Source organism: Protopterus annectens, chromosome 15.part0, assembly GCF_019279795.1.
Source record: "Protopterus annectens isolate FY-2018-M chromosome 15.part0, PAN1.0, whole genome shotgun sequence".
NCBI lineage: Eukaryota > Metazoa > Chordata > Ceratodontiformes > Protopteridae > Protopterus > Protopterus annectens.
The window spans coordinates 234,099,200-234,126,181 of NC_056749.1; the positions used below are offsets into that span (position 1 = coordinate 234,099,200).

The 26,982-nt window shown below is 40.6% G+C and overlaps 1 protein-coding gene across 1 annotated transcript in view; it reads left to right on the forward strand.

The window, feature by feature from the left end:
* The window catches only part of CHM (CHM Rab escort protein), a 1,989,252-nt gene that overhangs the window by 1,467,161 nt on the left and 495,109 nt on the right, over positions 1-26,982 (forward strand). The window contains exon 9 of the mRNA XM_044057753.1: positions 10,929-11,006. Within this exon, the coding sequence (XP_043913688.1) occupies positions 10,929-11,006 (78 nt within the window). The remainder of the gene's footprint in view (positions 1-10,928; positions 11,007-26,982) is intronic.

The window sequence follows — 26,982 nt, forward strand, 5'->3', positions numbered from 1 at the left end:
ACACAAAGATGTGGTTTCACTAAGCACTAATCCTGCATTTAAGCCTAAAGTGGTGTCTGAATTTACCTTAACTCAAGCTACCCATCTTCATATCTTCTTTTCAGAACCTAAAATTGAGAGATAGGAGGTAGTCCTTACCTCTGATGTCTACAGGCAACACTAGCACTATCTTGAGGGAATAAAAATCTTTCTGTACTTCTGATCAGTTCTTTTCTTGTGAAAGTAAGGGATAAAGGGCAACTTGTGTTAAAATAGACTTTTCAAAATGGATGTCATGCTATTTTACTACCTTTTCTTATACTCACCGCAGCAAAAGTGTTCCAGGCTGGGGCAAGGCTCATTTTACCATTGCCTTCACTTTATCTGTGTCCTTTTGGAAAGGGTCGCATGCTAGAAGTATTCTAGAATCAGCAACGTTGTCCTCTGTGTAAGTCTTTGCAGGCACTGTAAACTAGGTTCCTTTTCCAAGTCTAGGACTAGCTTTACTAGGACCATTCTCCTTGGCCTACTGGACTTTAATCCTTCCTCTTCAATCCTTTTCCAAGTCTAGGACGAGCTTTACTAGGACCATTCTCCTTGGCCTACTGGACTTTAATCCTTCCTCTTCAGTACTAACTTCCTGTTGTCCTGTCTCTGAGCCAGCTGTCTAACCACTGGGTGACATATAAGGGTTTATAAACAACCTCTTAAGTTTGTCAACAGTGCCCGAGTGTGATATTGTCAAGTGCCTTGGGCAGTTCAAAGTAGACAGTGTGAACCATTTTGCCCACATCAATTATTTAGATGACCTTCTTAAAAAAGTCCACCAGGTTGAGTAAGCATGACCTGCCTTGATGAAACCATACGAGGTTGGTCCAATGTTTGGAGGTTTTGTATGTCATTATTGATAATTTCCATGATGATTTTTTTTTCCATTGCTTTACATATGAGACAGGTGAGACTTGTGCATCTGTTTCCAGGGTCTGTAGATGACCTGCCTTTGTGCAGTGGGTTGATGGTTGGTATTCTCCATTCATGAGGTACAAAGCCTGTTTGGAGGCTACGGTGAAACTGATTCCAGAGGGCCTGATAGGTTATGTTTTGTACTATTTAGAAGGCAGTCTATTGTTGGGAGTCTTATCAATGAAGTGTTCTTTGCCTCACAGAGAGCATTGAGAAACTGTTCCCTAGCATTAGTAGGGGGAGTCTTATTTGACTGTACTTCCTAAGGGGAGGCTAAGGGGGTGTGGAGGGCTAAAGGTACAGCTGAATTTGGCTGCCAGTAGGTTTCTCATATCTTCTGGCTTAATATAGGTGGCTTCATTAACAACTAGCTCAGTCCACCATTGTATATTGCATTTGAGGTTATGGACATAGTGTAAGAATGTCTTGTGATTGTGCTTGATATGGGAGGCCAAATTTACCTCAAATTTGGAATTGCAAAACTTTATTTGTCCTCTGAGTTTATTCATAGGAAGTTACTAGGCTAATGGCCCTGGGGCCCTTACAAGCCTAGCTAAGAGTTTATCCCCAAAAAGAAACTTCAATCATCACCTGTCACCCCTGTCAATGAGGGACATGGGTGGAACCCCTGGGACAAATTTATGGTTTCCCATCCACTCGTCAAGGTGGCATTTGAAGAAGGTCAGTGAGGTACTCTGATGTGTATGAGAAGTCTATTCCAGAGATGGAGCAGCCTGTGGGTGACAAACATACGTCTCCAGCAGGTTTTGTTGATGTCATATTAGATTTGGGCATTTCGAGAAGGTAATGTGTGAGGCATTAGACTTAAAGATATGGAGCATCTCTGGTAGGGCATGGTCCAGATAAACAAATGGAGATCTACAACCTGTCCACAATTCACAAACAAGTGAATGTCAGACTTTACTATGGGGTATGAAGAGAAAGTTACAGGGGTGCAGTGGAGGACAGCACTCTGCACATACGACAGAGCAGTGACCAGCCTGCAAGAAATGGTGATGGTTTGACACCATAACACAGGTGAGTCTAGTAGCATCACCATTCTTTGGAGTGACACTACCTGTAAGAAGGAAACACTAAGAGAGACAGTCATATCCTGGTTATTCTGATAAGCATACTGCTGCAACTGTATTTAGTAATAGGAGTAGTCACTTTACCTGGTCCCTTCATTAGCATAATATTCTAATGGCCCAGACTTTGCAGTCCTGGTGAGAGACTGAAAGGTAAAAAATTTGCACCTGCCATTTCGACAGTGGTCCACGAACATGAGCTGCATCATCCTCCCTCCTAGTGCTGAAGCTGAAACTGGAATAGGGTAATTACTGGACAGAAGAGCAAGGGATGTGATGTGTGGTTGTATCTGTATGTATGCATGCCTCTTTCTTTGCCTGCCTGTGTGCATTATTCATGTGTTACTGACAGCCTTATGCATGAATCATATCTAAGATTCTTAAGAAAGAGCAGTCTTCTGGCATGGCAATATGAATCATCCTACTGCCAACCTGGTAGATGGTGCACAGTACCTCTCTGAATGTCATGGCCTGTGAATTTGTTCATAGGTGTTTACTAGGCTAATGACCACAAGGGCCTTTTTAAGCTTAGGCATGCATCCCAAATTTCTGACAAGTTCTGATACCCTTGATAAGTGTAAGCATAGGCTTGGGAGATGAAACATTTACAAGCTAGGGCCTGGGAAAGGAACCATTTACAGGTTGCCTGTGTCCATTAGATATAGGTGTGTAACTAGGAATGAATTTCCTGTTTCCCATCCAATTGTCCAGGTTGCGCTTTAATTGTGTTAGGGAGGAACTCTGCTTCACATGGATGGGGAGCCTGTTCCAGAGACGAGATAGTCTGGTGAGGATAAAACAGACGAACATCTGTGGGTTCTGTTGAAGCAGTTTTATTATGTACAAACACATCAGGATTGAGGCTTAATAACTTTAACGTAGATAAACTTATAAACAAGCTTGCTATCATACTCGTACATATTCACACACTGGCTGCACTCTCAAAATGGCACTGAAGCTAGCACATGCTTGCTATTTATATGCAAGTGCTGTCCTTGGAAATGCTTCTTAAAGGTACAACACACACACTATTTTACATCCTCCCTCTTTGAGAAATGAGTCGTGCATTATTGATATTAATTGACATGCAATCAATACAAGTAATTCTTTGACATGCAGTTATATAGAACTAAATACATATAAACAATTATGTCCAGGTTGCGGTGTATTTTGCGCTAGGTCTGGAAAAATGACCAAATCGTGTGACACAGAAATTAGAATTAGGTCTAGAAACTGGGACGGTCTCTGCTGAATGTTCATCTTTAGAAACATCAGGAACATCATCAGGAATGGACGTAGAAGTTAAGACGTGTTCTGCAACAGGAACATTGTCTGGATTGCTCTGAGATCTAGAGTCTGTATCACATGAACAATGCTGTGATATCAATTCCGATACAGGAATATGTCTGATTTCTCCTGTACTCCTCATCCTCAGATTCTGCAAAGTAGGATCTCGGCTCAGTACATATACCTGTTACTTGACCAATCCGGTTGAACCCTTTCGCCGTTTGTATCCTCACTCTCTCTCCTTTTTTCAACAGATGAAGAAATCTGCTCGATTTATCATAACTGGATTTCTGGAAAGAACGCTTTCCTAATAATTGGACTCTAATTGTCCTGTTGTTCCTAGCTTTAGGCCTAAACAAACTGGAACTAATAGGCAATGATCTGGTTTGCCTAGATAGAAGTCTCTGAGCAGGCGAGCCAAGTATGTTGTTAAGGAGTATGTTTCTGAGATTAAGTAAATTCAAAAAGACATTTGTATTATCACGCTTTGACCTCTCAAGTAATTGCTTTGCACTCTGTACTGCACGTTCAGCTAGTCCATTTGACTGTGGATATTCTGGACTACTAGTAACATGTACAAAGTCCCGTTCTTTTTCAAATTTCTGAAACTGATGTATAAATTGGGTACCATTGTCAGAAATAATTGTGTGTGGACTACCATGGACTGAGAAATGATGTAGATATTAGATTAGGCAGTAAATCAATCTCAAACCAGTTCGAATAAGAGTCTGCCAACACTAAATAATGCTGATTGTTCCACTTGAATATATCAGTGGCTACTGTTGACCAAGGTAGTTCAGGAACTTGACTTAGTTGAAGGTGGTTCTTTTTGCAAATGCGGTTTAGTACTGTTGCATACTGAAGAAGAAAGAACTTTATCAATATCTTTTAATAGAGAAGGCCAAAATACTAGTTCTGTCACCCTTCTTTTGGTAGATTTGGAACCTGGGTGACCACGATACAAAATCTGGATATATTCATGTTGTAAGGAAGCAGGTACAACATAGGGCCTTGGAAAAGAATGCCTTCTTCCATCAGCATGTCATCTCTTTAAGGAAAATAAGTTTGCATTTCAGGTGGTACACTAGAGTGCTTTGACAGCCATCCAACATTAATGTAGTGGTTGAGCTTTTGCAAAACAGGATCAGTCTTTGTATGATCTCTCAACTCAAGTCTCGTGGTAGAAAAATTGTGCACTTCCAGTTCTCTGCATGAAGCTGTTCTGTTGTATTTCTGGGCGATCTGGATAAGGTATCAGCCAGATAAAAGAAGTTTACCTTTTGTATAGACTATTTTGAAGTTGTACTTTTGCAATTTGAGCATCATTCTTTACAATCTCACTGGAGTTGAATACATAAGCTTCTTTAGAATAGTAACTAGAGGTTGGTGATCAGTTTCAGTCTGTATAACCTCAACCATAAATATAATCATGAAACTTTTGGCAGTAGCGTTTGCATGTTCAAAGTTCTTTCTCAATTGGAGCGTATTGCATTTCAGTTTGGGTAAGAGTTATAGATGCATAGGTTACTGGTCTGTCTTCTTGAAGAATAACTGTGCCAAGATCAAATTTTGAATCATCACAGGAAAGAGTTAGTATCTTAATGTAGGTGGGGTGGCAATTTTCTGCTTAAGGTCTTCAAATGTTCTCTGGTGCTGTTCTAACCAAGACCATATAACATTTTTGCACATCGGCTCTCTCAAAGGTGCTGTCAACTCACTGAAGTCTGGTGTAAGCTTGCCTAAGTAGTTGACCATACCAAGAAAACATTGTAGACCCTGAACATTATCTGGAGCTGGCATTTCAAGAATGGCTGCTTGCTTGGACGGGTTTGGTTGCAAGCAAGTGCTAGTAAGTAAATTACCTACATATGTAATTTCTGGTAGTCTGAATTTGCACTTCACGTGCTCTGTCTAGAACTTAAGGTTTCTGTCATGCTCTGCTTCACCATTGCCTCCAACCAATAAATCTACTACTATGGCACAAGGATAACCTGAAAAAATTGCTCCGTTGCAAGCTGAAAGAGTGCACTTGCAGAATTTATTCCAAATGGCATCCTGAGGAGTCTGTATCTGCCAAATAGGGTACTGAAAGTAGTCAGTAATAAGGATTTGTGATCACGCATCACTTGCCAAAATTAACTTTTTGCATCCAAGACTCAAAAAAAAGTGGCATTTGGTATCAGGCTGCAACTTTCTCAACTGTACACATTGGATGATGTAGTCTCTCTAATGCTTTTTTCAAATCTCTTGGGTCAATACATATTATGATTATGTCTGAGTCTTTTTTTTTGTGGGTTGCTACCATGGACGACATCCATTCAGATGGTTTTGTAACTGGGCAAATTGCACCTTGCTTCACCATTTTATCCAACTAAGCTTTAAATATATTCTGCATAGCTGTCAGAACTTTTCTTGGTGGTCTAACCACTGAACTAACCTCTGGGTCTAACTTCATAGAATACACAACTGGAAGTTTGCCCAACTTGTCATCGAAAACATCAGCATACTCTGAGAAAATAGCTTCAGTAAAATTGGAACTGGAACTAGGCTATGTGCTTATATGATGAACTTCTTTGGTAAAAGAAAACAAATTCATTCTCAAACTGTCTTGAGTCCCAATAATGACTGCACAGGTCTTCAAACTACATAGAATAACAATCTGTAACAGTTCCTAGCCAAATAACATGAAAGCACTGCTGAGCCTTGGGTTTGAATTTCTTCACCTCCATAAGCAACAAGTTTTGCACAACTAGCCACATTGAATTGTTTGTTAGTTCTCACCTTAGCAAATGTGTCAGCTGATATAATATTACACTTTGAGCCTGTGCCCACTTTAAGCTCTGTGTGTTTACCATTGATCTGGACAGTACAAAACACTTTATTCTTTGCCAACAAATTTACTGCATCAATCTTTTCACCAATTACTGATACATCATCACGTAGAAAGAAGAATTGCAGCTCTCTGTATGATCAACTTGCTTTTGCGAGTGACCTTTCTTTATAACTGTGCGAGGTTTACTTGATTTTCAAAACATTTGGAAATGGTTCCATTTTTTTTTACACTTGTGGCATTGCTTACCAAATGCTAAGTATTTTTCTCTTTTAGACTCGTGATTGGCACCGCAATTGTGACAGTTAACAATAAAGCTGCTGCCATGTGTTGCATGCTGTCTGCATTTGCTCTGGAGCTTGCTGAAACCATACTGTTATCACTTGCAAGCATACTTGTGTGCCTTTCTGTAACTTCATGGATTTGACAAATCTCAGTAGCTTTGCTCAGCGTTAAAGCACTGTCACGAAGCAAAATCTTTCCAACTGCTGCACTATTAATACCACACACAAGCCTGTCCTTCATCAACTCATCTTTTAATTTATCAAACCGACACATTTTTAGCTTTGTTTCTCAGGTCAGTTATATAAGCTGCAAAAATTTCCCCTGGATTTTGATCTCTTGTGTAAAACAAATGCCTCTCTAATGTAATATTTGTCTGGGTGTTACACATTTCCATGAATTTGCGCTTCAAGTGGGGTCTTCCCTTGATTCAGTTTGTACAACAATATGACCCTCTTCACTTTCACCCTCATATACTGTTGGTGCCTACACAAATGAATGCTCTCTTTCAGTGGCCTCTGACCCAGCTAGGTTTACCAAAATGAATGCCTTGATGCATGCATCTTTGTCAGAATAAGCTGCTTGTATAAAAATATGATACTCTTGCTCAAATATTCTCCAATTCTCTGCAATATTCTGGTCAAACACCAATGATGATTTTCGAAATCAGTCTGCCATATTAACACATACTAGTGAAGGCTTTTGCAAGTATGCATGAGAGCGCACACACACACGCACACATTATATATATATATATATATATATATATATATATATATATATATATATATATATAAAATCAGAAATTTATGCCACTATTTGTAACTATGCCAAATAGCACAACAAGCCTCTAAACTTTGCGAAATATGACTCACTGGCACTGTAATACTCGTAAAATCACTGTACTGTAAGAGTCGCTTATTGTAAGAAACATTTCAAAATAACTGCGCTGTGCGAATTGTGAACTGTGCAGAAGAAGATCAGAGTAAGAAACCTTTTGAAGTAATTGCACTTTTCAAATAAACAATACACAGCACACTGAAAAATTCCCAAAATGGTTGTACTTTGCTAAATAACTCTTTACAGTGCAAGAAACACTCTGTACTGGTGGCATTTTGCGAATAGACACACCCAGCACACGAAATTTTTTGAAATGGGTGTATTTTGACTGTACTTTATGAAATAGTTGCACTTTGCACACAAACTCTTCAGAATAAATGCACAGTAATGAGCACACACTGTAAGCACTTTTGCACACTTTGAGATACTTCGAATAACTCTAGTTATGCCTGAATACAATGTGAAATAGTAGCTATCCAAAACACAGTACTTTGCCAAAAACATGCAGTCACCTTGCTTTATTTAATGTGCCCTTTTATTGCCCTTATTATATTAGTTTTGCTCGTTTAATGATTTTCCATGCCCATTACACTTTTCTAGTGCTTGTTTTACTCTAAACATGCTCATTTTGCAATTCCGAACCTCTTATGTGCTTTTCTGATGATCACTTTATCAGATATCATAATTTTAAACATTTTGTTTAATTAACCTTTCGTGACTCTCACTTGTTTAATAAAGCAGTTTATGCCCTTGTAATGCTCTGCTTAATCTTTTTTATATAAAATAAATTGTTCATGCAAGTTTTCATTACCTTTGGTTTGTTTCTGGCCCTTTATCATGCTTATTTCTCTTAGTTTACCTTCACTGTTAACTCTGCACCTTGCAGCTCAGAAAATCACTCTCTGGAATCCCGGTTTTGACATAGTGTCCCTCGTCCAGTCTGGATAAAATAGACTAGTTATTGTGGGTTCTGTTCAAGCATCTTTATTATGTACAAACACATCAGGATTGAGGATTAACTTTAACTTGGATAAACGTATAAACAAACTAGCTGTTATGCTCATACACGCTCACTCTCTGGCTGCACTGTCAAAATGGCACTGAAGCTAGCACGTGCTTATTTATATGCACGTGCCAACCTTGAAACACTTCTTAAAGGTACAACACACACACTATTCTACGCTGACCATCTGGTTCAGGGAGTAGTATTTACAAAATCCAGGAATCTCTGTGCCTGTACATTTGGTATTGTGTAGGATTCTCCATTAATAGTGGGGTAATAAAAGTCACCCATGAATATGATATTGGGTTGGATTGGTTTTTTTTCTAATAATATGGGTTTCCTGGGACATAGAGGGGGACCTATAACTGGCAAGGAAGTGATATTGGATTTTGCCTATGATGATTTGAACACAAGTGCATTGTCCTGTTTGACCAGCCTTGAGGTATATTTCTTTTTGATGTAAATGACACCTCCATCTTTAGTCCCTGTCTGTGTAGTAGCTGGTCCAAACATGTGGAAGGCGTTATAACCTTGCACTGCAGGAGTGCTCTCCGCAGCTTTTAAACCATGTCTCATTGACTACACAGATGTCAGCATTCTCTAGGGTGAAGAGAGCTTCTAGTGAGTGGAGTTTTTGTTTAGACTCCTAGCATTGAGCAGTAACACTGTGTGTTCTTGATTGCCTAAAAGCTATTATCTACAAACAATGATTAAGTAAGAAATAACTAAATAAATAGTGATTGGAACTGCACCAACCACTCTTAACAAACGTAATATGACATTATTTTTAAAGAAATCCCTTTAAGTCTGTCGGTTCTTGAGTTTGGTACTGTATGGGAAAATTTGTGGACTTCATAACTGAAAACCCTGTGACATCTGTGTAGTGTCTGCAAGGGAGTGTGTAGACCATCCACATCCAAAAGTTTTACATCACATTTCCCTTTTATTAGCTGGCAAACTGCCACCATAACAGATGAATTATTGTGTACAAGTGCAAAGATCAGTTTGGCCTTCTGCTTTCATATATGAAATGTGTTCTTATTCCATAACATTGTTTTTCTTATTTTTCTACTAGATTGCACATTTAGCATATTTTCTTCCATTGATGTGTAAAATATTGGTGCAAACACAACTTGCTTACATTAAAATTGTTTGGCAGGGAAACTGTTCGATTCTGTTTGACAGAATATTTCTACATGACTGCATTGTGGTTCTGCATCACAGGAAAATTTATTTGGCCAGGATATGAAAAAGCACTACCCTGATATGCAATATAAAGTAATAATATACAAAACAAAAAAAAACTAAGATATTTAAAGTTTACAAGGCTCTGTATTTATTTATAACTTAGACTAACTGTAGCATAACCATTTTCAAACTTCATACACAGGTTCCAGTTTGTCGCATTTTTATCACATCTAATAAGTAACACTAGTTAGAATATTGCATGAAATGTGAATTTTGTACTAGAACATATCGTAAAGATAATTTGTAATACTAAAACCTGAATAAAAGTATTACTGTATAGTTATTAATATTCCTGCTTATTTTAGGTTTATGTGTTATAGCTGATGCTTTTATAGATATGATGTGAAACTGTTTAAGTACAGTCTTCATTATAGAAGATGTATGGGCCAAGAAGTTCATCTCCTGAGGTAATTTTTGCTTTCAGAGAGGAGATCTATGAGTTTTCTGCAGTTTATTTACAAAAGCTGTTCACGGTAGCTTTATGCAGAGTGAAATGGTAACAAGAAATTTAATCTGTTAGTGGAGGAGCTGCGTAATATTAAATGCAGGCAGGAGTCAGGGTAAATGATAGGAGTGATAGTGACTGGGCCTAGACATACATTTTATTTTGTTTTCTAGTCCAACCTTACTTTTTATGCTTTTTCTTATTTCTGTAAGCATACTTTTTGGTGGACAGTGACATAAATTATCTGTGTCTGTAGTAAAGTTAGCTTGTCCTTTCCCTGTGGTAGTGGATGGTTTTCTCATAAGGTTCAGTAGCAGCATTTGGTTGTCAGCCAGCCATGAGGAGGGAAATCCTCAGGTACCCACTGTCAGAATTCTCTGAGGAGGGGGACAAAGCTACTAGGGTGTCTTCTATAGTCATTCAACCTCCTAGTGGATCGTAACGACATTAGCACATCTCTTCTGTCAGAATAATCGGGCAGTTACAAGTATTGTTGCATGCTTCATCTATGTATAAATAGGACAGAATTTGGGGGCTTGCTTTTCCAGTATAATGTTTCATAAGAGCGCCTAATATGCTTTTCACCTCTCTTTCCCCTATTAGGACAGCAAAAGATGAGTGGTCATCTTGGTCCATTGGGTGTCGCCTTGGTACTGAGCCAGGATATCTTTGCCTGTGGGCTGAAAGGCAAAAATTAGTACTTGGATAGCCACTAGGGAGAGTATGCCAGTCACATTTAAGATTTAAACATGAGATACAGGACATGAATCAAGTTCCCATTATGACTTAGTATGCAAACTCTTCTGTAATACAGGTACTTGACTGCCATAGTTCTGCAGCTGTTTACAAATTTGCATCAACAATAACTGAAAAGAATTTGTGTAGTAAGCAAATGTACGTTGGCTGTACATATGATACCATATGTCTGTTGCATAATTTAATCAGCTGTTTTTCCCCCCCCAGAATGTGTGCTGTTTTTGGTGGAACCTATTGCCTTCGCCACTCAGTGGAATGTCTGGTGGTTGATAAAGAATCCAAAAGGTAAGGATCAGGAAAGAACCCTTCCCCCATATATTCACTGTTACATGGATGAAAAATGTCAGTCTTTCACAGAAAAAGAACAATTCTTCAAACATCCTTCTCTATATTAATGGCATAGCAACCTTGATTACAAGTAATTTGTGTATTGGTCCTCTAGAATGAGGAAACTGGGCCCAGTATATAGAAACTAAATTAATTTTTCCTGAGGTATTACCGGAGCTGCTGATCACTCAACCTTGGAAGACAAATCATTTCAGCTGCCAGGCAGACTGGTGATGAGTGATGTAAGTTTTCCTTGTGGCCTTACCTACACTAATTGATTTTCATCAGCTGACAACAAAAGCCCCTCTGTTATTGCATTTTTAAAAATGGAACTCACCTAAACACTCATCAGATCAATCTTTGCTGATAACACTTGTCATTCTGAGAGAAAAGACATAATGAGGTTTTAGTTGGATTGTTGTCATAAAAAAGTCTACTCTCTTACCTGTAAGTAAAATTCAAGCACTTTCTGATGTGAGCTTTGTAGCCTGAAGTGTAGAATCTCTGCTGGAGTTGGAATATGCTTGCAGGAACTTTTTTTGAAGGCTGATTGACAATGAGAATGTGCTTTATAACTGTTTTATATATATATATATATATATATATATATATATATATATATATATATATATATATGCTTTAACAGTTTTATATATATATAATATATATACGAGAATGTGCTTTATAACTGTTTTATATATAAATATATATGCGTTAACAGTTTTATATATATATATTTAAAATGTTCAGATTTATTAAGTGAAGTATTCAGTGCTTTAACTGAGAAATTCTGATACAAAATTAGGAGACTGCAAGTAATTAAGAAGTATAAATTTGACATGAGAGGATTTTAAAACTGTCTTTATGACTTTCCTTTTTTCCTGCTTCACCTGAACAACCCTGATCTCTTCCATTGTTATGTTGCCTTGGTCACTTGCCATCCCCAAAATTAAATATGTTGTAATGTGTAATCTCTGTTCCTTTACAATATTGTTGTTTATTCATTTTATTGTCACCAGACTTTTTTCTTTGCATCAGTTCTGCTGTATTTATTCTTGCCACAGTTTCTCCATTCCTGCCTTGAAACATTTTGATATCGACTGCATTTTTTGTTTTGATTTGTTTTGTATGTCGTTCTTGGTGAAATGATTCAGCACCTATATAAAAGCCAAGAATAAAATCAGACCTCTTTATTCTGTCATGTGTGAGAATGTATGTCACCTTTTATGGCTGTGATGAGGATGTGGCAAGTGGCAGTCCTTTCCTGTTATGAACCTTTGTTTTCTGCTTGTCGGTTTATTTATTCACTGTGATTTTTTTTTTTTTTTTTTTGTTAAACAAAATAAGCTTTGATTGACTTGCTGCATTCCCTCAAAAATGCATTATTGGTTTACAGTTAAGTGGGGGAGTGTTAGTAAGCTCTTGTGTGCTGCCTTTATCCCATGGATGGATGGAAGGTTTAAACTAAGTAGGACATTGTAGAAATGTAGATTACAGCGTACCTCATGCAGATAAATACATGCAGGCCAATGCAGGCTTTAGCTTAAAATTGTAAGGCATCACTCTAGAAAGGAAAAAAAATCATGAGACCCTTAAACCTCATCAGGTTTGTGAGAGCTGTTTCTAAGAATAAGCTTTCCCCCCAGGGAGAAGGCTATTAAAGTCTGGTCTGTGGTACTTCAGATAGGGACACAGGTCAACAGGGGCTAAATTGCAAGAGAGTAGTTAGGCATGACTAAACTGAAACAGCAGTTGAGGGGTTGTATGCTTTATTGTTATGGTAATAGAATGTCACAAAGCAGATAAAGTCTGGCAGTTCAGAGGGTTAAGCTTTGTGAGCCTGTAATAAACTTCATAGTCAAGTACTGGGTTTGATTCTCTGTTTTCATTTGCCTGCCATGTGACTTGGAGCAAGTCACTTAAGCAGGCAGTGCTTTTCAGTCTCAAGATAGTTAATAAAAAGCAAAAGTTAAAATGTGAAAATGCTTGAAATGCACTTTGATCAGGGGATGTCAAAATTATGGAACAATAAGACCAGAAATGACTAAGGGACTTGGGGGGGCTTTGCCTGACATTTTCATCATTGTGGCAATGGCAACTAAGAAAGTGATGGATGAAGATTGAACTTCTGTCGATCTTCCCAAAAAGGAGTCCTAGGCAATGGATAGACTAAGGGAGTGGGCATGAGCTTTGGACACCCTTTTCTTAAAACCTATGAACTACACCAGTATGAACCACTTTTAGAGGGATTTGGCTCAGTAGGCCCTACTTATTCTGAAAGCCGCCCTGACATCAAACTCCAGGAAACAGTTTGAGGTGACCCTGGCAACCATATTTAATGTATCTAACTTTTTCATATGCCTCAGGCATAAATGTGATAGATGGTGCAACAATGGCAGCTGAGGTGGGAGTGGCTGTGAGGCATCAGGCCTGTCTGAACCACTGTGACTTTATTGAGATGTCCAGATGGGCAGTGGAGGCCCACAAAACCAGGGATATCATGTACCTTTTTTCTAACAGGCAGCCACAGTTTCCCTGAAGGGCTATCTGATTGCTTCCCTGTTTTGGCAATCTAGAGTCATGTATCCTTTTACTTAGTTGCATGGATGCCCAGCAGGGCAAATGGATAAAACATATTAAACCCACAGGCTGCTGAGGCTATAATTCTTCTCAGATACAAAGATGTCTATGACTAGTAGTTAATAGTTTCCATGCTAGATTGAATTCAGTTCCTGTGCATATCATCATAATGCATTCATATTATGCCACAAAGGCTTTGCGTGCAGCAAAGGTGGCCAGAATACTCGTGAAGGCTGCAGTACCTGTGTAAACAGAGAGGGTAAGTTGTTGATTGTAAAGTGGTCAGTAGATGTTCATGTCTGACTTATTGGGGAAATAGGTTTTGAGTGAACTAATGTATTAAGTCTTGTTCCTTTCATTCTTCTCCAGAAGAGCATGATTCCATTCCCCATTCACCTCCCCTCCTAATTCTGAACATGTTTTCATCACTGTTAGAGATGACTTGGCACATTCAAATCAGGCTGAGTTTCTGCTGGTTTTCAGCAGTACTGTACCTATCCCAGCTCTGAGAGAGACTAAACACTGGCAGTATTTTTGTCCGTTCTTTCTAAAACAAATGACGCCAAGTAACTGGTACTGATTGTAAATGACTTGAAGTAAGCTGATTCTATTCATTCAGTCCAAGTGATCCAACCAAGTCTATGGTTAATCATCAAAAGGACTAACCATCAAAAGTGCACTTCATCGAACCTGTGAAAGGGGGAAAGTAACTACTGGGCCAACACTTCCCCATTTCACTTTTCCCCACTGTAGTGCAATCTCGGAATTGGTATATATAGTTGGGGGAATGGGGGCGGTGAAGCCTTCCCACATGGGTGGGTTTGAAATACTGCCATTTGTGAGACCAAGAAGTGTTGGCCAAGTAGTTACTTTCCCCGTCTCACAGGTTCAATGAAGCGCACTTTCAATGGATGGAGTTTTAATGTTTTGCATTCAGTGATGTGCCGTTCAGTGGTTGGAACAGCCGTTAAGGGGTATGGCAAGTATAAGTGCTTCTTGATAGAGAGCAGAAGTACAGGCCTCCCTTTTCTAGTCACCTCACAAGGACTCCTCTCCTTTCTTGCCTTCTTCCCATCAGACATCTTTGAGGCAGGATTTAGCTTTGGGCTTTAGAACCACTGGTCAGCAGCAGCAGTTAGTCTTACCCCCTCCCCCAGTGTTCCAAAAAATGGCTTAACACCACCTACTTCTTGGGGGGGGGGGTCCCTTCAGTAAGTAAGCTAATTGATCTGGCAACAAGGAGATTATGACAGAATCCTGACACGTGAATTGGTGCCAAAAACGCTGAATAAAACCTCAGGCTGCCTAAGGACAGGCAGCATTGAACAAAGTCCTCTCTAGTAAATTCCATCATTGTGGCAGCAGCAAATAAGAAAAAGCTGACCGATGATTCAACTTCAGTCCATCTACCCTACAAGGATTTCTAAAGCAATCGATAAAGTAGGGAAGTGGGTGTACACTAGCACCTTTGCCATAATGGACGTGAACTGTGCAACTTATTTGAACTGTTTCCAGTGGAACTTTGCTCTACAGGCCCTATCAAAGCTCCCTGATGTCAGACGCCAGGAAAAGTTGGAGGTGACCCTGGCAACCATGTCTAAAATGTCCAACCTCCTGTTGTGCCTCATTCATAATGTGGCAAATCGAGCAGCAAGGACAGCTGAGGCCAATGTGTGAGAGGCAGTAGGCCTGGCTGCAACAGTGTGACTTGGCATGCCACTTTAAACCATCCTTCACTAATGATCCCTGTGATTTATTCGCATTATTTGGTCCATCGGTGAAAGAGAGGATGCAGAGGTGTGAACAACATGGCAAGATGTGCTTTGGCCATCAGTGTGGAATTTGAGACTTCTCAAAGATCATAGAGCAAGAACAAAAAAGAGGCCTAGGTCACTCTGGTTTAGAAAAGACAGCTGCCAGTAGTTTGAAGTACCTTCAAAAAGGTGCACTTCTGTCAGAGGCGTCCCCTTTAATGGACATAGGCCCCGTGGCAAAGGATGTTCACAAAACCAAGGATGTCATGGGCCATTCTATGACGGACAACCATAGCATCCCTGATGGGCTGCCTGCCTGACTGCTGCTGTCTGTTGACAGGTGGGAGTCATCTGTCCCTTTGCTCGTCTGCATGAGAGGGCACCATGCAGGACAAATAGGTAAAAATTGTTATACCCAAAGGCTACTGTGTAATTTTTTTCCCCTCACCCTCAGAATTGAGACAGCCACTGCCAGATGTCTTACCTAACCAGGCGAGCATGGCTCAAGAAGGGGTTGCCTCTTTGTTCTCCAAAATAACCATCTAGGAAATTCCACTGGACCAGAGAGGGTCAGGGTTTTATTCAAGATTATCTTTGGTTCAACAGAATAATCAGGACCTCAGGCCCATTCTGGACCTCAAGCCTCCTAAACAAATGCAGACAGAAGACCCAGTTCAGAATAGTTATGAAGCAGTTGATTTTATCCTGTCTAACGGAGAATGACTGGATGTCCTCAGCGGATGAAGAAGAGTTAGCTCCTCCCACTTCAAAGTCTGTTCCTTCCTGGGAAGAAAGAAACTACAGCTTGAAGGGTTACTGAGATATAAGCTGTTTGTACAACATTACAAAATTAATATTCACAGCCTTTATTTTGGCTTATAAAATCCAGTTTAAGCATCAAATTGAACAAATGCCAAGAATGTAAAGATTCATTTATCTTGAATAATTTGCTATTTACAGTTTTCTAGTAACACTTGTGGTTCCAGAGATATGAATATTTGTTAGAACTGTAAGGTGGTAACTTCATTTTTTTACAGGTTCAAGCCATGCCTACTTGGAGTTAAAAGTACACACTCAACAGAGCTGTACTGGAAGGAATGAGTTTAAAATTGCTTCTGAAAAAATGAATGTGACAAAGCCCATTCACTTGCCAGTGTTTTTTCCCCTAATTATTTTAACAACGATGATTCTACATACGTTGGATGTGCATAGGCAATCACATTTCTAACTTCATATTTATAGATTCACAGATTCTTACTAGGTTAATGACCTGGGGGGGCTTTGTAAGCCTAGTCAAGTTCTCCCAAAAGAATGATGTCTTGTATCTAAATGGGACATTGAGGCCCAGGCATTTATATGCTACCTCTGTCCATGAGGGACTTGGGTGCCAGGCCTGGTGTAAATTTCCTATCTCCCATCCACTGGTCTATGTTGTTCTTAAACTGAGTAATAGATGAACTCACTCACATTGATGAGAAGCCTGCTCCAAAAGACGGGCAGTCTCTGGAACATGCACCTGTTTCTCCAGCACGTTCTGTTTAAATGAGACAAAATTCAGGTCCCCAGACCTTGTATTTCTGGTACTGTTCGACTTATGAGTATGCAGGAGATTCATACATGTGAGGTTTGCGGTGGTTTTGTAAGCCGGCATAAATCACCCCTCAGAAATCTATAGGAGTAGAGGGAAAGGGCTTTGAGGTGCTCTGCATAAAGCAGGTTTTATTGCACCTTGTATTTTTTTTTTTTATTATAAGGAGCCTGTGAGGTCGCTATAGTTGCTGCATATGCCTGGTCAGGTACATACCAAAGGGAGCATTGTACTCTGGTCTGATAAGGGTGGAGTGCAGTGGGATAATGACCTGTTTGGACATAGATGCCATGCTCTTACTTATAAACTGCGCAACATAAAAGGATTTCATCACCACTGTGGTCACATGGTGGTCAAAGATAAGGCTACCTCACTTTTTTGTAAGGAGACTCAGCTTTTTGTATCCTTTGCAGAGAACAAACTAGGAAGGAAAGATTTCCACAGTCATACTTATGTTTTTGCTTCGCATGAACAGACTCTGCTAAGTAAACCTAAGATTCATTCTACCAGAGCAGTAGCAAATTCTGCCACCTTTTGCAGGTGTTCTTCCTTGTATGAGATCTATGCAGCTGCCACTTGGTCCTCCATACACAACTATGGCATTACAAACTGGATTCCATATCTAGAGCTAGAGCATCCTTTGATACCTCTGTCCTTAGAGGTCTCCTCTCAAGATGCCACCCTGGAGTTCAAGTAGCTTGGGATTCTAACCCGCAGGTCAGATAAAGCAGATTGAATGAACAGGATAAGAAAATTATTTTCATACCATAACACTAGATCCTTTCATTCATGTCTATGCAATACAACCATCTACCATCCATCTTATCCTTGTTCATTGATTTCAGTGAATTTGTAGGACCTGAAGGATTTTGACAACACATTTGTGACAGTGTTAAGTACTAATATTGGCATATATGTTTGTATGTTCATTATGCTCCTGCATGTGTTGTGTTGGCAGGGCATCAAACTTGGTCTGACGTAACTCTAGGCACTAGAGCATTATGGAAGGGAAGTTGTTAGAAAGACTGAAGCACTAGTGCCGCATGGATCGAATCCGACAAACAGCTTGAGGACCCACAGGTCATATCAGATGGACATGAATGACCAGTCATGTGTTCATCATATTGATTACAGTTGCAGTAGCCTTTGCTATATGGGTTATGTCCTGCAAAGGATATAACAGTCAGCCAGCTTCCCCAAGCTTACAGGGCACCTTCCGCTTACCCAAACTGTCATACAACCTGAGCTGAGCCAACCAAAAGATAAGCTTGGTTGCCATGCCCGTCAGAGCTTTACTGCCACCAAAGAATATGCTCCTCTAAGGCTTTTGAGGATCAACAGTTGGCTTGGTACTGTTCCTTTGCTGGGCAAATAAGTTCTTTTTGGAGGGAGTCTTCCATTTTCCAAATATTTGTGTTTTATCACTTTCCTGTTTCCTAAGTTATTTTAAAGTTTGGATTTTTGTGTTTTAATAGACTGTCACTAGACTGTATCATTGTACATGGGAGCAGTCTTTTTTTCATGTCAGTTTAAAAGTAGTGTTAAGTAACTGAAACCATTTTTTTCTGTGGATACATTGTGTTTGTTACATTTTTAGCGATGGCAAAGTGTAGAGTGCTTTTTACTGTATTTCTCTGTGAAAAAAGTGACTTGTAGTTTTTACCAGCATTTGCTGCTTGTCTTATCTGGGAAAGAGGCACCATTTTCAGCTTGACCATAGTACAAACTATCACTCCCATGGTCAGTCCTCCTTCCAACCGCAAAAAAAAATTAAGCAAACAGCTTTTGCCACCACAACAGGATAGCAATTTGCCTCATTCTCAGGTGGGTGACTCTGCTGTGAACATTTGCTGTACCACAGACCGCTAATCTTTTACCCCACATCCCTGTAGTGTAGCACCTGGAGCTACTGAGGAATGGAGGTTTAGCCACATTCTCTGGCTGTTGGGGGCCCTCAGTGGACACGGGAGAGCCACTCATATTGATCCTGGGAGACGGAACAGGGAAGACTTCCTGTTGTCAGAATGCTGTGGCCATCCTTAGGGAAGTTGCTGCTGCCATTAGTAACACAACTGACCACATTTTTTTTGTGTCAAACAGAAACCAAAAACTAAGCATGTGTTTATCCTCCTCCAATTTCCTTGGACAGGAGTAGTTTACTGGTTCTGGCTCACGGTTTAAATTAGGCTATTGATTCTTCTTGTAGTTTGTGATGAAAGAGGGATGCCTCTTTTCCTGAAGACATTCAATATTCTGAATCTAAAAGATGAAGGGGACAGGGTTAGGGTTTTCTCCTCATATTCTTATTCAAACTGTGAGGAGAGATCAGTTTCTGATTCTCCCTGTTTGGGGGGGGGCTTTCTCTGAGACTATTGCTAGAATGTGCCAGTGTTTTCAGTGGAAGAACACTAAGGTTTCTCAGTTCCTCAGAATATACTATGAGTTGTTACAGAGGGGACTTCCAGACCATACAGCCACTCCTTGTTTTCTGTCTGCTTTAGAGGATGTGTGTGCTCCTGCCTGCAATTTTCCTGACCTACAGTCAGCCATCTGCTCCTAAAAAGCAGATGGGATGTGTACAGTATTCCTAAACCTGACCCAGCAGCTGTAGCTTTAGTTGATACCATTGCTGTTAAAAAGTTAATTTCAATCCTACTCTTTCTGATAAGGATGGGAAAATTATCGACTAGGGGAAAAAGTGTATACTTGGGCAACTTTGATTTTTCAGAATTTTGAATTGTCAGGCTCGTATGTTTGTTCTGACTGTAAAAGTTATGAGGAATGTTTGCAGTTTTGTCTTGTAAGGAAAATATGCATTAAATTAGTTTTGTCATAGGAGATTACTAGGCTAATGGCCCTAGGGCCCTTACAAGCCTAGCCAAGTACAACCCTTCTTCCCAGGAAAATCAAGGTATTAAGCAGATAGGCGAAACTCCCATGGTTAATTTGCAGTTTCCCATGTAATCATCCTAGTTATGCTGAAATAGGGTCAGTGAGAGGCTCTGCTTCACCTGAGTTGGATGTTTGTTCCAGAGGAGAGGTAACCTCTGTGAGACATATCTGCCTCTCCAGCAGGTCCTGTTGATGTTTCATACTAGGTTGAGTTCCCTCGAGCGAGTGCATATTGTACCATTTGATTTATGAATGTGCAGCATTTCCATTACAGCAGGATCTGAGATTGCTTTATATGCAAGGCAGAGGTCACCTCCGAGTAGTCTGTAAGACGCAGAGTATAGTGACAGTGATTTCAGTCTGTCAAGCATATGACATATGCTGAAGACCCTGAATTTTCTTTGTAAAAAAACTTTGAAGTCTTTCCAGTTGCCACATGTGCCTAATAAAGTACATACCAAAGGTAGCATTGTATTCCATTATTGGCGTGATGAGTGAGGGGTACAAGGGAGTTACAACCTCTCTTGTTCTGGATGCAATGCTCTTACTTATAAGGTGGGTGATGTAGAAAGCCTTTTTTACCACTGTGGAGATGTGGTGGTCAAAAGAAAGGTTGCTGTCAACCTAATTGCCCAAATCTCTCACCACAGATTGTGTGGTTAGGATGTTATTACTATGGTAATCTGCAGGGATGTCACCCTTGCTGAAGGGAATGATGAAGCATTTTTTTTTCCATTTGTCTTTTGCCACTAGTTGTTTGTCTGTGTAAGCCCCTCTTGTAGGTTGTTGACCTCATTGGGGGACTCATTGACTGCACCAAGTTTGCAATCATCAGCAAACTTTATCGGACATAGGCCTTTTGCTTTAGCCTGTACATCCAAGAAGTAGATTTCAAACAGTAGGGGCCCCAGCACCAATCCCTGTGGAACACCACTGGTTACAGATCTGCTGGTGTAGGTAGTCACCTATTTTTGACTGTATGCATTCTGTTAGTAAGCCAGTTTGCAGCCCACCTTACAATGTGTGGGTTGATCTCCAGCTGGGTGAGTTCATCAATGATGCCTGAGTGGGGAATAGTGTCAAAGGCCTTGGCCAGGTCTAGGTAGCCCATATGCATGGATTTGCCTTCATCCAGGGCTACAGTGACTGTCTCAAAGAAGTCCACCAAGTTCAAGAGGCAGGCTCTCCCTTTAATGAAGCCAAACTGCATTGGGCTGAGCATTTGGAGGTTTCCTATATCACAAGCTCCATGATTATTCTTTCCATAGCCTTGCAAATTAGGCTGGTTAGGCTTATGGGTCTATAGTTCCCAGGGTCTGTGGACGCATCTCCTTTTTGCAACGGGATGACGCTTGCTGTTTTCCATTCAGCAGGTACAAAACCAGTTCTTAGACTGTGGTTAAAAAGAGTACTCAGCGGTGCAGCTAGTTCCTGTTTAATCCATTTAGAATGCAGCCTGGGATATTGTCATGTCCCACAGAGGCTGTGTTTTTGGTTTTGGAGAGAGTGTTTAACATGCTCCTTGGAGATACTAGGTGGAGGGCCAGTGGTAGGGATGCTTTGGGGGAGATGTGGTAGGAACAAGGGGGAGAAGTTTTCCCTGAACCTGTCAGCTAGCATGTTGGCTATTTCTGGGGGTTCAGTATATGTGGTATCTTTAACAAACTGGGTTTTTCCTTTAACTCAGGTGCATCTGCAGTTACCTCCTACTGAAGCCTCTAGGTGTCAAATACTGCTTGTTCATATTTGCATCAATAATTCCAAAACCATGCTATGGACAAGATTTTAAAATATTTCACCTTAAAGCTTATACAATGGCAAACTCAACTGCATTAATATTGACCTCTGTCTAGAACAGGTAAAGATATAATGTTCACATTTTTTTCAAATATCTTAACCAAGTAACACAGACAGAACTCCATAGCCTCCTAGGATAGTGCTCAGCTAGATGAATAGAATGCTGCTGACAGTGTGTGTGTAACTTGAGTGGTTGCTGAGATGTTGTAAGCTGTTTACAAAATATTACAAGTGCAATAGCTAGTGTTTGCTGTGACTTATAAAATTCAATTTAAGACCTAGGACCTAAAGAATATTACCACTATGAAAATAGTTTGTGCTGAAGAGTGTGCCATTTATACTTCTTTTATAACCCCTATGGTTCCAGAAATAAAAACATTTGTTTGAAATATGAGGACATAATTTGATTCTGTCAAAAGGCTTAGGCTCCGCCAATTGGAAGTTACAGTGCAAACTTCTTGCACTCCATAGAAGTGAATGAGTTAAGGTTTTTGCTGTAACTAAAGAAGGCCTTATGGTTATCCTTGGCAAAGGAGGCTAATTTGTATTCATAGTTAGCTTTAGAATGAGGTGTCTTATTTGCTTGTTTAAGCCGAGGAGGGAATGCTTCTAATTCCGAGACTGTTCCTTCCTGCTCTTGAACAGCAATTTCTTTCTCTTGTTGTATAACCTATTAATGGTGGATGTCCACCAGGCAAGTTTGTTCTTGATGTTTGATTGTATCTTGAACGATTTAGGTAGATCCAAGTATGCAGTGTGGGCATCCTGGTTCATGGGTGGGGGGGGGGGTCTTATAACTGGCAATAACTTGGAGAGGGGTCTTCCCTCCAGTCAGTTGAACCTGGAATAGTTCAATGGAATCATTTTGTTTAACCGGTGTAGAGGTGTATTAGGTTCATAGGTTGGTACTAGGCTATTGGCCCTAGGGCCTGTACAAGCCTCGCCATAATAATTCCTTGTTATTTCTTCCCACAGTTTATCTTTGAATATTGATACTCCACCTCCTTTAGATGTCCTCCTATTCAGTGTTGCAGTATTCTTTACATGTGGGTTGTATTCTGCTATCAACACGAAGTCCACCTTGTATACAAAATCTTCAAGCTACTTGCCTGTATGTGGGACATCACATAGGTTCCATAGGTTGGTACTAGGCTATCAGCCCTAGGGCCTATACAAGCCTAGCCATAACAATTCCTTGGCTATTTCTTCCCACAGTATTTACTTCCCTGGACCCCTCGAAGCACCTTATAAACCTGTTAGGAGACCTCCTTAATCTAAAATAGTTACTTCTGCTCCATCTCCTCAGCAACTCTTTCAGTCCAGACCAGGCTCTCTGTGACATCCACCCCCAACTTCCAAGTCATACCACTCTGTCTCTTCGCCTTTCTCTTTCCCTTTCAGCCTCGAGAGATCATTCAGGACTCCTGGGTGTGATATCCATTATTCAAAATGGATATTTCATAACTTCGGTCTCTTCTCCCCCTTTCAAGGGATTCCTCAACCTCCCCAGCCCAGACCAACTACGTCTGTTTCCTCAGCTGCTAGCTCAGCTTTCTCTACAAGGCACCATTCAACCAGTTCCTTCAAATCAGCAAAGAAGGGGATTTTATTCCACAATGTTCTTGGTTCCAAGAAAAGAGGGTCCTTGGAGACCCATCCTGGATCTCCCGAGGTTGAATACCTTCTTGGTGGTGCCTTCTTTCAGGATGCTATCCCTACAGTCTCTTCTCCCTCTTGTGCTTCCTCAAGCCTTCTTAGCTTCGCTGGATCTAAAGGATGCTTACCTGCATATCCCTATTCACCTTCACTTCAGGAAATTCTTACGTTTCTCAGTGGGTTCTTGACACTTTCAGTTTTGCCTTGCCTGCTGGTCTTTCTACTGCTACAAGGGTTTTCACAGTGTCTAGCCCCAGCTATTGCCTTTTTAAGACTGAAAGGTCTTCAAGTTTACCCTTACCTTGATGACCTGCTTTTTCTGACCAGCAGTCCAGACCTTCTGCTTCAACACCTGGATCGAGCTATTCCCTTTCTACAAGGCCTAGGGTTCACAATAAATTTCAAAATGTCCACTCATTCACAGTCAGGACTTAATTATTTTGGGTTGCAGGTTCAGGACAGATTTGATGATGGTATTTCTTCCTTCAGAAAAAGCTCCATCTCTCTGTTTTCATAGCATCTGTTCTGCCTCTTTCTTCCATCACTGCCAGGGAGTTCCTAAAACTTCTGGGGTTCATGGCCTCTACAGTTCACATGCTGACCTTTGCAAAACTTCACATGAGGAAATTCTTGTGGTTTCTAAAAATTGGTCTTAGCATGGTCATCCCTTCGAGACTGTCATTCGTCTTCCATGCTTGAAAAAGCTAGGCTGATGGATGCAGCAACTCAGTCAGAATCCTGGTTTACCTCTTCAAATTCCTCATTCAGGATCTTTATACAGATGCTTCAGATTTAGGATGGGGAGCAATCTTCGCTTCAGTGGTTCAAGGACTATGGTTTTCTGCTCCGAGGAGAGAGCGCATAAATGTCAGGGAAATGAGGGCTTTGATTCTAGCCTTACAGGCATTACATGTGGTATACCTTCATATGTGCAAAGGCACATTTCCGATTGTGCTTAACCGCGAACTGTTTAGCTGAATTCCGTCATGCCAACTTCCCTAAATGTAAAAATATTGAAATTCGACATTCCTGATCGCTCCACCGCCGAAACAAATGCTACCATGAGTCAAAAAGGGGGAGAGATTTTGTAATTCGGCACTTTGGTTTTTGCGATTTTCGAATTTTGTGGTTCATGGCAGCAGCATCAAAGATCTGGCCATTGAACTTATGAAGGTATACCATTACATCTTCTACTTTCAGGAACCCTCAAGATTTTCACAGATAATACTATAGTCCTTTGGTACATAAACAAGCAGGGGGGGTACAAAATCTTGTCTTTTTTGTCACCTACCAATCAAAGCGTAGGAGCTGGCTGTTCAGTAAAAAGTCTCACTGCATGCAGTGTACCTTCCCTCTGCTCAGAACTCAGTGGCAGACGCAGTGAGCAGATCCATGACACTATCCCATGAGTGGATGCTTCAAGGGATGTGTTCCTGGATCTAGTTCACTGGTGGGGTACTCCAGGGATAGATTTATTTGTCTCCCTTCAGAACAAACAACTTCCTCTCTTCTGTGCCAGGGTCCCCCCCCCCCCCCCCAGGCTTGGCAGGTGGATGCCCTATCATTTTCATGGAAGGGGGTGTTTCTTTATGCATCCCCCTTCCCTTTGATTCAGAAAGTCCTGTTGAAAATTTTACAGGAGAACCAAAAAATCTTGTTAGTGACTCCCTTTTGGCCAAGACAGCAGTGGTTCCCTCTTCTACAATTAATCAAGGGCCATCATTACAAGTTAGCTCACTGGAAGGACCTACTCACTCAGGACAAGGGATCACTGATTCACCCACACTTGTCAACTCGTCACCTGACCTTGTGGGTGATCAACTTTTGATTCCTTTTAGGCAGATTTTCTCTAAGGACGTACTTAGGGTTTTGCAGGAGGCCAGGAAACCCACTACTAGGAAATCTTAGATTTCCAAATGGACAAGATTTTCTGTCTGGTGCCAAAAAAGGAAGATGGACCCCTTTTTGGCAGATATTCCTTTGGTGTTATCTTACCTGTGTGAGTTACTCAACAGTGGTCTTCTATTAAGGTCCCACTGTTCTGCCTTGTCTGTTTGCCTGGTTTAACTCCTCTATTGGCTTCCAGGCTGGAGGTTAAAATTTTCTTAAAAGGCATCCTTCACATTAATCCTACCAGGAAACCAATTCCTCCTACTTGGGATCTTAATTTTGTCCTGGAAAAGTTGACTCTGGCCCTTTTTGAACCAGTAGCCTCAGCTTCTCTGAAATTTTGTACTTTGAAGAAAGTGCTTCTGGTGGCCATTACCTCTGCCAGAAGGGTTCTGAGATCCAGGCATTAATGGCTTCACCACCTTTCCTAGTTTTCCATAAGGATAGTGTTTCTTTGAGAACCAATCCATCTTTTATGCCTGAAATGGTCAATGACTTTTCCTTAAATCAAACTACCCAATTGCCTACTTTTTTCCCCATCTCCACAATCTCCTAGTGAGAACATTCTGCATTCCCTAGATGTGTATAGACAGCTTAGATTTTATTTTGACAAAACTAAATGTATCAGGAAATCTGATAGATTTTTCATGTCCTTTCATCCCAGGGCTCTGGGTTTACCTGTTTCTAACAAACGTTATCTTCATGGATTTTTAAAGCCATCGTGTTTTATCAGTTTCATGGGAAATCATTACCATCTTCAGTTAAAACCCATTTCACTAGATCTGTTGCATCCTCAGGGGCTTTCTTCAAGGCTTTGGATACACAGTCCATTTTGGAAGCTGCCACTTGGTCATCTGTTCATACTTTTACAAGACATTACACGCTGGATAATATTTCCAGGGCCAGAGCAGGTTTTGCCAGAGCAATCCTGCATGGATTTCTGGAAAGTGTTTCTGTCTAATTTCTCCTGGTTTCATCCGCCACCTTAGGTTCCCTTTCAGCTTTTGAACTCTCCCATATGTAAAGAATACTGCAAAACTGAACAGAAGGACATAGAATAGTTGTGTAAAATCTTACCATAACTGTAGATGTCCTTCTCTTCTATTTTGCAGAATTCTATTCCACCCGCCTTTGTCCTACATCTTGCTCTTTATTTGGATGACTGTCCTTTGGGCCTCCTTTTGGAGTTTCCTCATGGGGCTACTTTATTCTGAGGATGGTAGGTGTGGACATCTGTTTTATGGCAGTCATTCCCTGAGCCAACGTGTGACATCCCACATACAGAGACAGTAGCTTGAAGCTTTCCTATACAAGCCGGACGTCAGGTCATTAATGGATTACAACCCATATGTAAAGAATACTGCAACACAGAAGAGAAGGACATCTGTGGTTGTGGGAAGATTTTACACAAATATTCTTTCTCGTACTTTCAGTTTGTGTTCTGAATGTGTGGAAGGCATTATAACCCGGTATGGCTGGGGTGCTTTCCGCAGCCTTAAACCAAGTCTCTGTGACTGCACAGATGTGAGCATCTTCTAAAGTGAAGGCTTCTTCCAGTGACTGCAGTTTTAGGTTTAGACTCCTAGCTTTAGCAGCATAATCTTGAGGTTGTTTTTTGAACATATTTGTACGTTGGGAATTTTGTTGTGTCATTGCCTAAAAAGGTACTATGAGGGAGGCAAGAGCCTTAGCCAGTACCCGAAATTTCAGAGGTGACAGATGAAGACCCATCTCTGGAAAAGCAGTTTGGTCCATCTACCATGTCATCCCAGGCTGA